The 15,008-nt window shown below is 45.0% G+C and overlaps 1 protein-coding gene across 2 annotated transcripts; it reads left to right on the plus strand.

The window, feature by feature from the left end:
- Nucleotides 1–752: 752 nt before the first annotated feature.
- Nucleotides 753–11,892, plus strand: capgb (capping protein (actin filament), gelsolin-like b). 2 transcript variants are annotated; one of them, XM_036548635.1, is made up of 9 exons: nucleotides 753–976; nucleotides 5,832–6,025; nucleotides 7,118–7,272; nucleotides 7,837–7,998; nucleotides 9,171–9,320; nucleotides 9,925–10,011; nucleotides 10,362–10,494; nucleotides 11,066–11,157; nucleotides 11,468–11,892. In XM_036548635.1, the coding sequence occupies exons 2-9, from the start codon at nucleotides 5,833–5,835 to the stop codon at nucleotides 11,531–11,533; spliced, it is 1,038 nt and encodes a 345-aa protein (XP_036404528.1). In that variant the 5' UTR covers nucleotides 753–976; nucleotide 5,832; the 3' UTR covers nucleotides 11,534–11,892. The 2 variants fall into 2 exon arrangements, with proteins under 2 accessions (XP_036404528.1, XP_036404529.1); XM_036548636.1 differs by lacking the exon at nucleotides 753–976 and adding an exon at nucleotides 1,577–1,647.
- The last annotated feature ends 3,116 nt before the right edge of the window (nucleotides 11,893–15,008 follow it).

A 15,008-nucleotide genomic window follows, 5' to 3' on the forward strand; every position in this document is an offset into this window, starting at 1 on the left:
AGCCTTGCGAAAAGGCAATCCCCGTGTCTGTCACTGCTGGTGGAGCAGTAGCAGTGTAGTTTTGATTTCGGGCCCTTATGCACGTATGCCCCAGGCCTGAAAATCACGCGCAGTATAAACCGCACACCCCTTCCCAACGATGCGTGACAAATATCGCCACAGAGCTCCTCAAGGTTCTCTAACTGTGTGCTGCACGGCTGCGCTTCGATGCATTTGTGACATTTCCAGAGCTCCACCCGATACCATACTGAGTTCCTTCTGTGGCTTCCAGTCGGCTGCATCACATTATGCACATACACAACTTGGAGCAATTGCGCTGCTCTCTCAGCCAAGTTGCATTCGCTGGCCAGAGACTGAGAGCTCTGAATCTGGGTATTTCCACTCAGAGACTGACTCAGACCATACAGCTCCCTTTGTGCCAGGTCATTCGTTCAGACTAATCATTTCCAAGCTGATCATAGGCAGGGACTATTGAAAGCGTGACTGTTGAGACCAACTTCCTCTAATCCCTGCCACCCACCCCCCTGCTCCAGCTCAGTCATTTCCTCTTTTCCAAACACTGATTCTTTTTCTACATCACTTTGCTGCGTAAGTGTTTAAATGCTTGCCGTGGTGCTTGTCAGATGAAAAGTGCACAATAAGCTCTCTCCCTCCCTCTCTCTCTCCCCCAACTCTCTCTCTCTCTCTCTCTCTCCCCCAACTCTCTCTCTCTCTCTCTCTCTGTCTTTCTCTCTCCCTCCCTCTCTCAGTCTCGCTCATGTGGTTTCCCCAGCCTCCCTCCTCTGCTCTGTCTCTGCCTCCACCTTTGTGTAAAAGCCAAGGGGCTGGGCTCTGACTGCATGAGCCACAGGCAGGAAGCTTTTTTCTAAAAAAAAAAAAAGAAACGAAACGACAAGTTTCCTCCTGTGTGCACTGCTTTCCCCCTCACTCGACTCGTCTCATTCTGATCTGCACTCGACACACCCCAGGCTTCAAGGTAAGGTCCGGAAACTTTAGTGTTTAGCGTTTCTTCTCTGACTTTTTTTTGCTTTCATATTTTCTCTAAAGAGTTGTCTGCCAGGAAGGAATTTACTTAAAGGACTTTTTTGAACAATTGTCATACTCTGAGCCCCGCCACCCCCCTCGCCCTTCCATCGCTATCTGTCCATCTTGCATCACTTCCTCAAATTATCTCCTGGATCGGGAGCGGGGCAGACAGAGAGGCTCCGAGCCTTGCTTCTCGGTCCTTGCCCTCTCCTCGCTCTGTTGGCCCGGCATATTCTGCACTCATATCTCCACCTCCTCCACTCTGATTAAGAGCGCATGAGGTCACTGATAGCTCTCTGACGGCTCGCTGTTCGCCCGCTGGGGCCTCTCTGTCTCTGCACTCCAGAGCTGCTCCACTGCCCAGGGGCTAAAGGAGCACGCATCCCGCCTGTCCCCGTACCTGTCCCTGTCCCTGTCCCTCTGGTCCTCTCTCCTTTGTTTCTTTTCTCCCTCTGCTGTGGGAGGGGAGGCAGGGGAGGGAGGCGGGCACACTAATTATCCCTGCGGGGTTTAGCGCCGGTCAGGAACCCGACTCTCCCCCCACAGGGCGTCCTCTCGACGGTGCGCTCGGATTATTGCCCCGGCTCCGGTTACCTCCCGCATATAAACTAACCAGGCCAGGTGAGCGCAAACACACACACACACATACACATACACACACGCGCGCACGCAGAGACGGGGAGAATGGAGCCGGAGTCAGGTACCGTGCCGGAGCTAGCCGAGGGGATCATGCAGTTAAGTGGACCGGGGCTTTTTTGTCTTTACTTACTCTTCATGATGCGTTCACCTCGCGCCCACTCGGGGCCTCGGTGCCACGGCCCCGGGCCCCCTGCCTCGTGCATGCCTCCTCTCTCCTCCCCTCTGTCCGTCTGGGTGGCTCCTCCTGCGTTTGAAACCTGTGTGTTACACTGCTACATCTAAACGTGGTCCTCTTGTGTTTGATTTGGAACAGAATGTGTTATCCTACTACACTTATTACACCAACATGGTTATCTTGTTTAACCTGTGTTTCAAATTTGTATAACACTACTACACCTGAACATGATCGTTCTGTTTCACTTGTATTTGAACACTTGCGTTTTTATGTTACATCATTACACAGTTGTCTTGAGTTTAACCTGAGTTTGAAAACTGTGTTATGCTACTAAACCTCAACATGGTCCTCCTGCATTTGCCTTGGGCTTGGCTACTGCGTTACAGTGCTACTCCTAACCATGGTCTTCATTCATTGGATCTGTGTTTGTAAACTGTGTGGTACACTGCCACACCTAAACATGGTCCTCTTGCATTTGACCTGCGTGTGTAAACTCTGTGGTACATTGCTACAACTAAACATGCTCGTTAGTTTGCTTTGCCAGGGAAACATGGGCATCTCCTTTGCAAATTGCTGTGGTTATTAAGGAAGAGGGGGTCTGTGTAGTTGGAGACCTTAACTTGCTTAAGCTCAGATGAAACCGATAAAATGGGCGTCTCTGCTGTTAGTTTGGTCTTATCCGGTGTTCAGGCGTTGCCCTGTGCCACCAGCTGACACGGCAGTTGATAGAGATGTGTGAGATCTTGCCGTGTTGTCTAGTGTCTGTTGTGGTTCATGCGATCAGGCTACTGTATGGCTGGTCCCAGCTGATGTCACTGTGTGGTCATCCCCTGCTCTGGACAAGCTTGAAGCGCACAACATTACAACCTGTCAAAAACAGCACTGCTGAGTTACATGTACTCACAACAGCAATACAAATAGCTGACACACTGAAGACACTATCTCTCACTATTTCACTATATACAGGATAGGGGATGCTTTCTGCCGTGGCATGCAGACACTGCAAAAGGTGCCGTGTTTCCCTCTCCCAGTAAAATTTTTTCATTTCTTTTCATCATTCTATTTCTAATGTGGAGAGGGATAGTTCAAAATATTCAAAGTATTTTCTGTAATTATTTGGAATTAATTACAGTTTAGGAAAAGGTGCTCTCTCTCTCTCTCTCTCTCTCTCTCTCTCTCTCTCTCTCTCTCTCTCTCTCTCTCTCTCTCTCTCTCTCTCTCTCTCTCTCTCTCTCTCTCTCTCTCTCTCTCTCTCTCTCTCTCTCACGCGCGCGCGCGCGCGCACAAGCATGCGAACACATGGGCAATTAGGGGTTAATGCAGCTGTGGCTTTTCGCTGCATTCTGGAGAGAGGAGGGTGAGTCAGAGCAAGGGTTTCCATGGAAACCACTCAAACAGCCGCATTCTCCACCTGGAGGGCGGATCTCTGCGATGATGGCAGCCAGTAAACTCCTCTGTCGCTGGCCACACGGCCCGTGCCTCCAACCTCCTCTGCTGCTCACTGAATCACACGGCAGTGAGCACACATGCCCACACCTTTCATCCAGACAAAATAAGCTATACTCATTCAGCTGGAGTTGTTTTCTCTTGTTCTCGTTCTCTGAGGCCTGGTGATTGTGTAAAGCTTCACCCAGTGGCATCCTTAGGTCCGATCATTCGGGGCTATAGCCCCGAATATTTTAAGCCTAGCCTCCAAATATTTTCGCCCGGAAAAAGGAGGTAATTATAGCAAAACAACAGACACACAGTATAACAGAGGGGAACTTGACTTGCAGCTTACAAAGGTGTGATAATATTTATATATTATAAAGGTAGATGTAACTTCCCCAACCTACCAATGCTGATCTCCCTTCAAAAAAAAAAAAGACAAACCCCAGGCAAACTGCCTCTTCAATTGCCTTTTCAATAGCTAGAAACACCCCTGGCTTCACCCTAGATAGCCACCCAGCTGAACCAGTGCACTCAAAACACTGCTGCAACATTGCAGAAACTTGACAGCGTCTCCACAATGTCACTTGAGTGTTTTTGAGTTTAGAGAATTCGGTGGGTTAGCTGGGAATTTTTGGGACATTTGAACTTGAATCAGATCGTGAAACACCTACTGGTTTCTATGGAGACGACCATGCTCACCACATAACAGGTACAGGCATGCTATGGAAAGAGTTTTTCACAGCTAGTCAATGTTAAGGACGCCCTTTTCACCAGACTTTAATTGTGGGAGCAAGAGACTGTTGAAATGCTGAGTGATGGTTGAGAGGCTGGTGGTGTTACCTCATTTCTCGTATCGGCATTTGGTTTGTCTGATTAGATGCGTCTGTGCTGTGAGGAGAATGTAACCCCACAGATGTTCTTTTATAACAAGATATTCAGCTCCTACATTCTTTCCGTTCTCCTTCAGGGAGGTTCTGTTGCTAACAGGAGATTCCAGTGCTGTCAGTGTTCCTATGCTGACTAGAAATGCTCTGTTTTAGGCCACACCCAATAAGAACGGTCATAAGAAGCCAGTGAATCGGAACACTTTAGCTTTAATGATAGCCAATTTTCACTGTGACAAGCACCAAAGTCACTGTCCTATACATGATAAGAAGCTGTGGTGGAACTTTGTGTTGGTTGTCATAGTTAAACCAAATCCCAGAACTGTACCTTGCAGCACCCCTTAAAAGCTTGAGCACCAGGCCTGTCATTCTTATTTTTGAGCCGTGGTGTTTAAAACTTGAAACCATTATGCTGAAACTTAACACTGCACCTTTTTAAACATGCATACCACATGGTCTGTGCTGTACATATACACAAAACTGATGCCTACAACCCACTGCCCAACCTGCATGCCATAATGCTAAACTAACACATTACATAACCTACGGATAAAACAAATGTCCACAAAACACTGTGTAAATCTACACAACAAACTGAGAAGCCACACTGTGATACTTACACACCACGCTGTCAATCCCACACAGGGTACTAACCTACACAATGTCCTGTGTCAACTATATACCATGCAGTGGGTGGAATCCACATACCACACTGTCAAAACAAACTATACTTTCTCAACTTATAGGCACGCTGTATAAACTACACAGTACCAGACTATACCTACACACCTCAAAAAAACAGTCTGAACATTTAAACATCCCGTTTTGTTTTTGTTGGTTCATATGCCAGTTCTTAGCATTGTAGTTGTGTGTTGCTTGCAATATTGTCTTTCAGGTGCTCGGACATACCCAGAGATATGTGTGCACATATTAATATGAAGTAATTGTAATAATTTATTCAGTTGGGCTATGCGAGAGAGAGAGCAATAGGTCTCTGTTTTGCAGAGGTGGGCCAAAATGCTAAAAAGCCTGAAAGTGGCATATCACTTTCAGGATCCCTTGATCTTCTGTGTCACAAAACTCGGAATGCTACACAGTACGAGGGTAGGATGGGGTCTAGGACAGAGTGTGAGACCTGATCTGACTTGCCTGGGGTCACACCTTCTTTTGTTTGCCTAAGAAAGAGCAATAACATTAGTCTAGGTATGCCTGTGAAGGCATGTTGTCCTGAAGAACCTAGAGAGGTGGATTGCGTAACAATAATGTAATGAGTGTGGCAATGCGTCCCATTGGTCGGTCTCTCCGTGTGTGTGTTTCATCTGCTTTCCTGTCTGTTTCCGGCTCCCTGATCTGAATCCCACTTCTGCTATCTCGCTTAATTTGTCCATGGCATTCTCTCCTCCCCCCCTGAAAAGCACACACATCAATGTCTCCTGAGTTGTTTAATGGGTGTTATTGCTATTTCTGTAAATTACTCTGGTTTAATATCCTAGAGCAAAATTTCCCTGTTCCTGCATCCCTTCCCTGCCCTTGTTTGCCTCCCAAATTGTCTTGTACCTCCTCTCTGTCCTTCCCCTCCCTTATTTCTTCCACACACCACCCTTTACCCATGATGCCCCTCCCACAGCGCTCTCACTAATCTGCCCCTCTCTCCTGTCCCTCTCTGTCTCCTGCAGAATGCAACCGTTCCAGGCCGCCCCTGGTCAGTTTGGTCCCGAGGCACGGGAGCCGGGCCTGCGCTGCTGGCGGGTGGAGAAGATGAAGGCCGTCCCGCTGGAGCCCTCCGAGCTGGGCGCCTTCTTCAACGGCGACTCCTACCTGGTGCTGAGCAACCGAGGGGAGGAGGGGGCCGACCTGCACATGTGGATCGGTGGGTTGGCCTGTGGGAGAGGGCGGGGTCGATGAGAAGACGGGGCGGTGCAGGGGTGACTGCAGGTCACGAGAAGGAGCCATGAGAGAGGAGAGTATAGAGGAGCGCAGCTGATTGGTGCTCAGGAGAGGGGCAGGAGTGAAGGTTTTTTCCTTGTCTCACTGTGTAACCTTCTAGGCCTGAGGCCAGTGTGTGAAAATGCTTTGGTGAGAAGCAATATTTGAACCTGTGGAAACAGGTTGGTGGTCGGTGATACGGAAGGGTAACTCACATCATTAGAGCTATGGTGAGGTCCACCGGTTTGTGCACCTCAACACAAGAACGCCCATCCCAGCATCCTCTCTGTCACCAAAGCAGCAGCTGAGCTTGAGCGTGTCACCCACATTACGAGCTTACCTGAAAATGTGCTCTGCTGAATAAAACATAGCGCAGAGAGACTGAAAGAGGGAGGGAGTGTGTGAGAACTGGTAGTGGTGAAAGGAGAGAGACAAGGATAGAAGGAAGTGGAGGGAGGGTGGATGAATGGGAGGAGCAAGAGGAAGGGAAAAGAGACTGGATGGAATGAGAGAGGGGGAGGGAGGGGTTGGAGGGAGAAAGAGGGATGAGCCCCAGGGGAAAAAGGGAAGGGCGGGTTTTGTGCGTGTCGTTAAAATTTCATGAGCTCTGTTTCAGTGCTCAAATGTAGCTGTTGTTTCCATCGTGTATCCGGTGATTAGGTAACACTAAGCTGATTGTTACTGCAAGGGACGCCCATTAAACCCTCTCGTGCACTCCCCCCACCCCCTCTCTGTCTTTCTCTCCTTGTCTATGTCTACCCCCTCTGTATATCTATTCATCTATCCATTTCTCTGTCTTTCTCCCTCACTCTGTCTCCCTCTGTCTCTTATTCTGTCTCACTGTTTCTCATTCTGTCTCACTATCTATCTATCCTTCTCTCTCTCCCTTTAACTCACCTTATCACTCTGTCTCACTATTTCTGCTTCTCTCTATCATTCTCTCTGCTATCTCTCTGTCCCTCTCTTGCTCTCTCAACTTATCTCCCTCTCTCTCCATTTCCCCCTCTCTCTGCCTGTCTGTGGTGTGCCGCTGCAGGTGAGAAGTCATCTCGTGACGAGCAGGTGGCCTGTGCCATGCTGGCCACGCAGCTGGACAACTTCCTGGGCGGGGACCCCATCCAGCACCGGCACGTCCAGGGATACGAGTCTCCAGAGTTCATGAGTCTTTTCCCCAGGGGAGTCAGCTACAAGGTGAGGAAGAGGAGGTGCTGGTGGCCAGTTCGAATCCATTCCCATCACGCACCTCTCTCTCGCTTGCTACACTACTAGTTAGTTACTTACGTACCGATTCAAAAAAAGGTCAAAGCCCAGATTCAACCTAACTGCATTGCCCTCAGCTTTGACTATGAAACTTCAGGTAATTCTGTGTCCAAAAAAAGGATGAACAAGAAGTGTGTCAATGTTATTATCTACCTACTGTCTTTGGGAGCCATACTCAACTTGTTAGTCTGCTTTCCTACTTTGGTGGGGAAAGCAGAACAACCATACTACACATGCTGTAATATTGCTGTACTTGCAGTCAGGAACTATTGTAAAGAGGATATGCAGCTAACACTGTAACCAATACAAGTAGTTAGGAGCTACAACTGAAATGCCAAGGGCAAGAGCAAAGGACCAAGTTATGGTGATTAGTAAACCATAATAATGCATTCCCTGAATAGATATTGCCATAGCTTTGTTTGTTTGAAAAACCTGGCTTGAGGGCATGCTGTCACTCTGTAACCATTTTTTTTTGCTTGGCCCTCCCTCTTATAGGAGGGCGGAGTGGAGTCTGGGTTCCGGAGGACTCAGTCTGGTTCTTGCCCAGTCCACAGATTGTACCAGATCAAGGGCAAGCGCAACATCCGGGCCAAGGAGGTGGAGCTGAGCTGGGACAGCTTCAACAAGGGAGACTGCTTCATCCTGGACCTGGGGGAGGTGAGGAGTGTGGGAGGAGGCGGGAGACTGAGGAAGATGGAAGTCATCCTGCTATCTCATAACACAAAATTTCTAAACCACTCTGAGCTTGCAGCTTATGGTTTCCCCCTAATAAATACACACTAAGCTACTCTCAGGTGTGATCTCTTCAATGCCATTTCCAGCAAATGAGTGACACAACCGATGTATTACAACAAGCCATGAATGTACTCCCTTTATGTTTTTAGCATAGAAGTATACAAACCTGATCTAGTTTGCCTTGTGCCTGGAAATTTATGGTTTGTCAAAATCAGTAGTAAATGTTCTCTAAGTAAGAGTATATGACACGCCTTATGCACGTAGGCTACTGTGGAATCGTTGGCACACAGGCTAACACATCCCACCAAGTTTTGAAACTGAGAAAGCACAATGCATTACACAACCTCAGGATGTGGCTCAGTTTTCTCTCTCTGAGTGTGTTGCCATGTTGTCATTTCTTCGCTAGCTTGCCCAGAGAGCGTGACTCCAGGACCTGCAAATCACCTGCCATTTCTATGAAGCCACCCATGTGTTTCTCTCCACTTTCTGCACTTCCGTTGTCTGTAGTGGCAGCTGTCTCCGGCTGGATCAAATGACACTTCTGTTCTCGCCGAAGTTCAATAAGCTGCTTACTGCCTGCTTCTGTCCAGCGAGTGCCCTTTGCCATAGTGCCTCTGTTTTATTGCCATTGTGTCTTTGTGTTCTCGCCACTTTTTTTCTGCCTTTTACAACTGGCTGAGCATTGCATTGTTGGGCTTTCAATTTTGAAAGTCATTTTTCCATGGTTGTTTGCGGTGCTTCTTGTCAGTTTAGTTAATGAAACCTGAAAATGGGTGCTATTCCGATGCAAATTTCTGCCTTTCAAGGAACTGGCTTGCAGCCCAGAGGGGCTGGTGTTATCGCCACTTGAAAGCATTTGACAAACTGCGGGATCTGATGAAACACAAATGCACAATTTCAGTGTGTACATATTAAATTTCAACAAGAGTTGTGGCAAACTCACAAAAGCTGTTTTCAGTTAGATAGAGGCCTGTACATGATGTGGTAAAACTCCATCTCTCTTTCTCTCTCTCTCTGTCTTTGTGTGTATGTGTGTGTGTGTGTGTGCGTGCACTTGTGTTTGTGTCTGTGTCTGTGTGTGTCCAATGGTGCAGACCATTGTGTCTTGGGTCGGGTCCCAGGCAAATATCTTTGAGAAGCAGAAGGTGTGTGAGATCGCCACCCTGATCCGCGACACGGAGAGGCACGGCAAGGCACGCATCGTGGACGTCAGCGAGGGCGAGGAGACGCCAGAGATGCTGAAGGTGCGCTCGCCTGTGACCCGCCCGCATGAGCTCACCAGGCTGCTGTAAAGCAGTATGCTGTCTGTGTCCTGAGTACGTGCAACAGAATCAAGCGCTTTATAAATCACACGTTTACTCATCACTGCCCCTGCCCCAGTGAACTGTGATCAGGCTTCATACACATCGTGCCATGGCTAACCACAGAAGAATGAAACTGTTAAAACATGCCTTAGAGACTGTACCATGGAGTTTCTGCCTCAAATCAAGCGTAACGCCTCATTGTAACCTCATATGAGGACAGTGATGTGTTATCCTCATGGCACCACTGCAGCATGCTGATACAATCCTGAATTGGGAGCCATGTGTTAGATTCCAACCTGCGACAGTGTGTCACAGTCTACACATCCACACAATTGAACAAGTACGCTCAGAGATTTGGGATACTCTGCTCTTTGATTCCATCTTGATCACTGGTGTTCGATACAGCTATAGTACAGAAAATGCAATACCCTCTGGTCGAGAATGAACATTTTTCATTTGATTAGTAATGGTTCGAAAATGGTATAATTTTATGGCTGTTATGCCTAAACTGAAGTGTTGTCCTGCCCAACCTTATGACTGACAGGTGCTGGGCCCAATGCCAAGCCTGAAAGAGAGCACCTCAGAGGAGGACTCCCAAGCTGATGCCTCTAACTCTGCCTCCTTGTACAAGGTGGGCAGAACCGTCTCCACATGTCTGCACTGTATCAAATGCATTAATGCTTTTCTATGAATGATCTAATCATTCATATATGAGGGGTGCACAAGCAAACACACAAAGTACACAGATCAACCGCACAGAGACAATATACAGATCAGTAGTACACACGCACAAGCATACATATGCAACACGCACACACACACACACACACATACACATACACACAATATACAGATCAGTGGTGTGTACTGTACATATACATACAATATAGAGGGTAGTGACACACACAAACACATACATGCTTTTGCTGTGTATAATCATGCCAGTTGGATCCATGCTGATATGGGTGTCCCTCCTTGCAGGTCTCTGATGCCACCGGGGCAATGAAACTGACCAAAGTGTCAGAGAAAAGCCCATTTGACAAGGACCTCCTGGTGCGTGATGACTGCTTCATACTGGACAATGGAGCCAACGGCAAGATCTTCGTCTGGAAAGGTGAGAAAGAGAGAGGGAGAGAGAGAGCTGTGTCTGCACATTGGACAAGGAGAAATCAGGACTTCAGATGGTCAGTACTTATAGAATATTTTACCAAACAGAATATTGCTTAAGGATATCTTACTGAAGAAATTTCCAAGATACACAGTAAATGTTTTTCCATAGACAGCTGTTCAAACTTAGTTGGGCTGAAATTTAGCCAGTACTCTTGCCGTTGGTTTACATTTTTATTAATAAGTATTAATATTGGGCAACAAGGTCAATTCATAACACTACAGCTCAAGTTCAGCAGCCTCAGGTTTCCAAAGAAAATAAATGAATAATGAATAATCCACATTATACACTTACATTAAACACACATAATGTGGTTTATTAATGTGAATGACATTTGATAACTTACTATTGTAAATAAAAGAAATCAATGAATGTATTTAATAGTTCTTGAGAATTTTGTAACAGTTCTCCAGACCTTGGAACCAAAAATGGTACAGACTCCCAAACACAACCCTGAGCAGATACTGGCTTACATTTTTGGTGGGTGTACTGACTGGCTGATGTTGGTGATTGACAGGGAGCGGAGCCAATGCAGAGGAGAAGAGGGAGGCTCTAAAGATGGCTGATGACTTCATCCAGAAGATGAACTATCCCAGGATGAAAACACAGGTGCCTGATAATAATTACTCAACAATGTTATTCGTATGTAACATACAATACCACTGTAAGAGAATTAGGAAAAAATGAAGAAAATTAAAATTATTGATATACTGATGTACGCATTATGATTGGTGAGATATTTAAATCATTATTATAACATTATTTTAGAGTCTAGATCTCAACATGTATTACTTTTTGATAGGGTATCTTACAGTAGCAGAGCTGTACAGTATACATGCTTCCTGACAGTTCTGTAGTAACAAGATGGACATTCACTATGTGAGATACTATATGTGACACTTTGTGTTTCCTGTTGCAGGTGGAGATCCTGCCACAGGGCAGAGAGAGAGTTATATTCAAGCAGTTCTTTAAGAACTGGAACTAAACTCACACAAAACACCAAAGGACCTGTTAACCTCACAATCCAAATAAAAAGCAAGGAATATTATTCCCACTGATGTCTTGCTTAATCCCACCAAGAGTAATAAGACCTAAATACGTGTATATTACCCAGGACCAACTGGAGAGGAAGTCTTGTTTTGGCAAACATGAGAATCACATTGAGAGTTCACAGAGCGCCCTCTGGTGTTTACTATAGTCATAACTTTTATTTGAAAGTGCGCCAAGATTGCATTCTGCATATATTATAAAATATAAAAATTTAAAAAGTTATTTTTTACATTTGTTTTAACATGACTGGAGATGTTTCTGGAAACAACAGACCAGAATAATAAAGGTTTTCAAAGTGCACAACTGATTCATGGTGAAGTGTATCATTCAAAAAGACTCTCCCCCTCTCCTTCTCAAATTCAAATTCAAATTCAAAGATTATTTATTGGCATGGCTTCTATTTTTTAATGAAGTTGATACATGATCTATAATTAGGAAACTGTATTGTAGATGTTCCGCATGGAAGCCAACAGTTAAAGGTGGGCAAAAGCCAGGAATTGGAAAAGCACAAATATTAAGCATTGTAATTGACAGAGAAAAATGCAGCCTTTGCAAAGGTGACCATTTTTAGATGTTCAAATAGTTTGCAGCTTTAAACAGTTATTATCAATCACTCAAGGCACAGGACAACACAAAATGGCTTACACAGAATTCTGCATATACAGAATGAAAATGATGCTATGGTAATTGTGTGGGCCTCACACCTATCATTTATACAGTGTAGCACACTGGATTTCTTTATGATTGTGCCTGGGCCCGATTGTAGTAAGTCAAATAGTTTCTATTATTGTCCTTTTATGGTGTCGCTTGCTCTGAATGGTCTTTTAATTTATTGTATTCATTGCTATCCTAAATCTTCCTGGCATACTGTTTGAGGTTGGTGTGATGTCAGGTGGGTTCTAGAGTGATAGTCCCTAGAATACCTTAGCATATGTTTCTGGAAGGTTATTACTCTGGCGTCATCATGTTAAGCTGTGTTGCCAGGGCCTGGTTCTTTACAGTACTGTTCTGCTGCAGTGATTGTTCGTGGATGCAGACAGAGCCAGGTCACATACAGTTTGCAAAGACCAGGACTTTGGACTCCATATACTGAAGAATGAGGCTGGGGGCCTGCAGACTGTTCCAATACCACCGCTATCTTATTTACGTAATGATGAAATATCGCTGTACTCAGATCCACATCACATTCCCTGGGTGTAAATCGCTGTGGAATTCCAAAGGACGTCATTTCGGCAGCCATTCTCAGCCATGGCACAGCCGTTTGCAAAGATGGTTGATTAGTGACGGCAAAGCCAGCTGCTTCTCTTAAAATGAGGTGCTTCAGTTCTGACTGGTGGGTGAGGAATATCTCTCGAACCAGACAGATTTGACATAATGCAGTGTATCACACCGAATCGCCCCAAAAGGGCATCTCTTAGGCACAGGGGTCAGAGGCTCACAGATTCACTGTGAATTAAATAGGTTTTTTTTTTCCCATATGAGAATCTGAAATGGGGTGAATGGGCAGTAACAATCTCTTTGTAGGGCATCAGTGTTTCTCAAAGGAATTCATAATCTGTTGATCAAAGGTTAAGAAATGGAGGCACATTCCACTTCTGTTTAAAAGACATGCTGCACAGCATTATCTGTTTGAGCCCACAGTTTTCAGGGTAATTATCTATACTATAAATCCATCACACCTGGGGAGAATATGTTGAGGGCCATCATTCTAACTGAGGAGCAGCTTACATAACCAGGCCTATAAATTCTGCTCCAGCTGCTACTGTTTAGGCTGAGGTCCATTTCAATACCTAGTTTTATGAAGACATGATAGCATAATAAAAATGCATATGAAGGTTTTACAGGTAAGATGTTTACTGGAAGTGTCAGCTTTGATTCTCAAAGCTGATTCACACATACCAGTAAGCTGTATGATTTAATTGCAGCTGCTTGTCCCACACACAGAAGCAGAAATGGATGAGATATGCTCAGTCTGAAATTTCCAGGTTGGTTTCACCCGGAGAACAAACAGACAGTTTACACATATAAATACATGCGATTACACGTTATATGTTTAATTTGTTTGTTCACAAGCCAGGTGACACCAACCTCGAAATTTCAAGAAATTTTCAACCTGCGCATCTCATCCATTTATGCTTGGGAAAAGCAACCACTTTTAAATCAGAAACGTTATGCACCTGATTGGAACAAGTCCTATACAGTGTCCACATAAGAAAGAAGGCTTGAATGTGCTGGGCAGAAATGATGTCTGGTGTCTTTTAGCCCAGCTGGAATGAGTAGGTCATGCAAAAGGCTAAACTTTTCATGGAGGAACCAGCTTGCTCCTCCGCCCTTAATGTGCCTCCACTCACTTCTCTTCTAGAATCAGAAATGTTTCATGTGGGTGGCCAGCCTACAATCTGACGGCACCCACCAAGGCTTTAGACATGACTTCTTAGCAGTCTGGACCACACAGAGGCATATCCCAATGGCATGTTGCAAGTCTTATTAAGGTCTCACAGATTTCCAGCCATATGCCGACCAGAAGACCTGAAATTTAAACAAGACAATAACAAATCAAACAAAGTTTTACACAACACCGATGACTGACACATGGTTATGCACCATTGGTCCATGGACCTGTGGTAACAGAAGTGGTGGGAAAAAGGATTAGAGGGGTTACCTTCCTCATATTTTGGGGCCTATAGTTCCAGACAGAAGTCTTCAGATAAATGCAGACACTCAGTGTGCTTGAAAACAACAGCTCTTTTCACCCTGCTTCATCCCTGTAACCTCCCATTGCAACCTTCTTTTCTTCCAGTGTTAGCAGTTCTTTAGTAACTTTTTAGTCCTTTGTATTTGTCCCTTGTAATTTCTTGTTGCAAAGAAAAGTAATGATATGCACTAAAGATGGCTATGTAGCTGGCAAATGCGTTTTTGCTCGTGCTATGAATAAATAATTACTTATTTCATTCATAAATGATAGTAACCTGCTGCCTATTTTGACTTGTTCATGAATACAGCCAAATGAAAAAATAACAACCATAATATAATATTACTAACAATAATATAAACTAAAGGATTACAAAATACAATGATACACTCTGACGAACATGTCTTTGATTTGTAAAATGCCAGTTGAATTACCAAGTTGAAATGAAATCACATGAAATTATGGTTCTGCAAAAATACTAACAAAAATGGATCCATTCATCACAATATTTCAGCTTAAGATTCATAAAGTTAAATTGTTATTGATTTAAATAACACACAACACGATAATGGTGAATTTGAGCAGGTTATTATCACAGACTCTGTCTTTTCTTAATGTCACTTTGCAGTGCTTCTTCACGGAAGGCAAGACATGATATTGACTATCAGAGGGTATCATGACAAATCAATATGGTATTCAGGATAATTTATGCTGTAAT

Source organism: Megalops cyprinoides, chromosome 16 (genome assembly GCF_013368585.1).
Source record: "Megalops cyprinoides isolate fMegCyp1 chromosome 16, fMegCyp1.pri, whole genome shotgun sequence".
Classification (NCBI taxonomy): domain Eukaryota; kingdom Metazoa; phylum Chordata; class Actinopteri; order Elopiformes; family Megalopidae; genus Megalops; species Megalops cyprinoides.

Excerpts from the sequence above, each read along its gene's own strand:
- capgb (XM_036548635.1), top strand. The coding sequence starts at position 5,833 with ATGCAACCGTTCCAGGCCGCCCCTGGTCAGTTTGGTCCCGAGGCACGG. Across the intron at positions 6,026-7,117 it reads CGACCTGCACATGTGGATCG|GTGAGAAGTCATCTCGTGAC; the intron begins GTGGGTTGGCCT and ends GTGCCGCTGCAG. Across the intron at positions 7,273-7,836 it reads CCAGGGGAGTCAGCTACAAG|GAGGGCGGAGTGGAGTCTGG; the intron begins GTGAGGAAGAGG and ends TCCCTCTTATAG.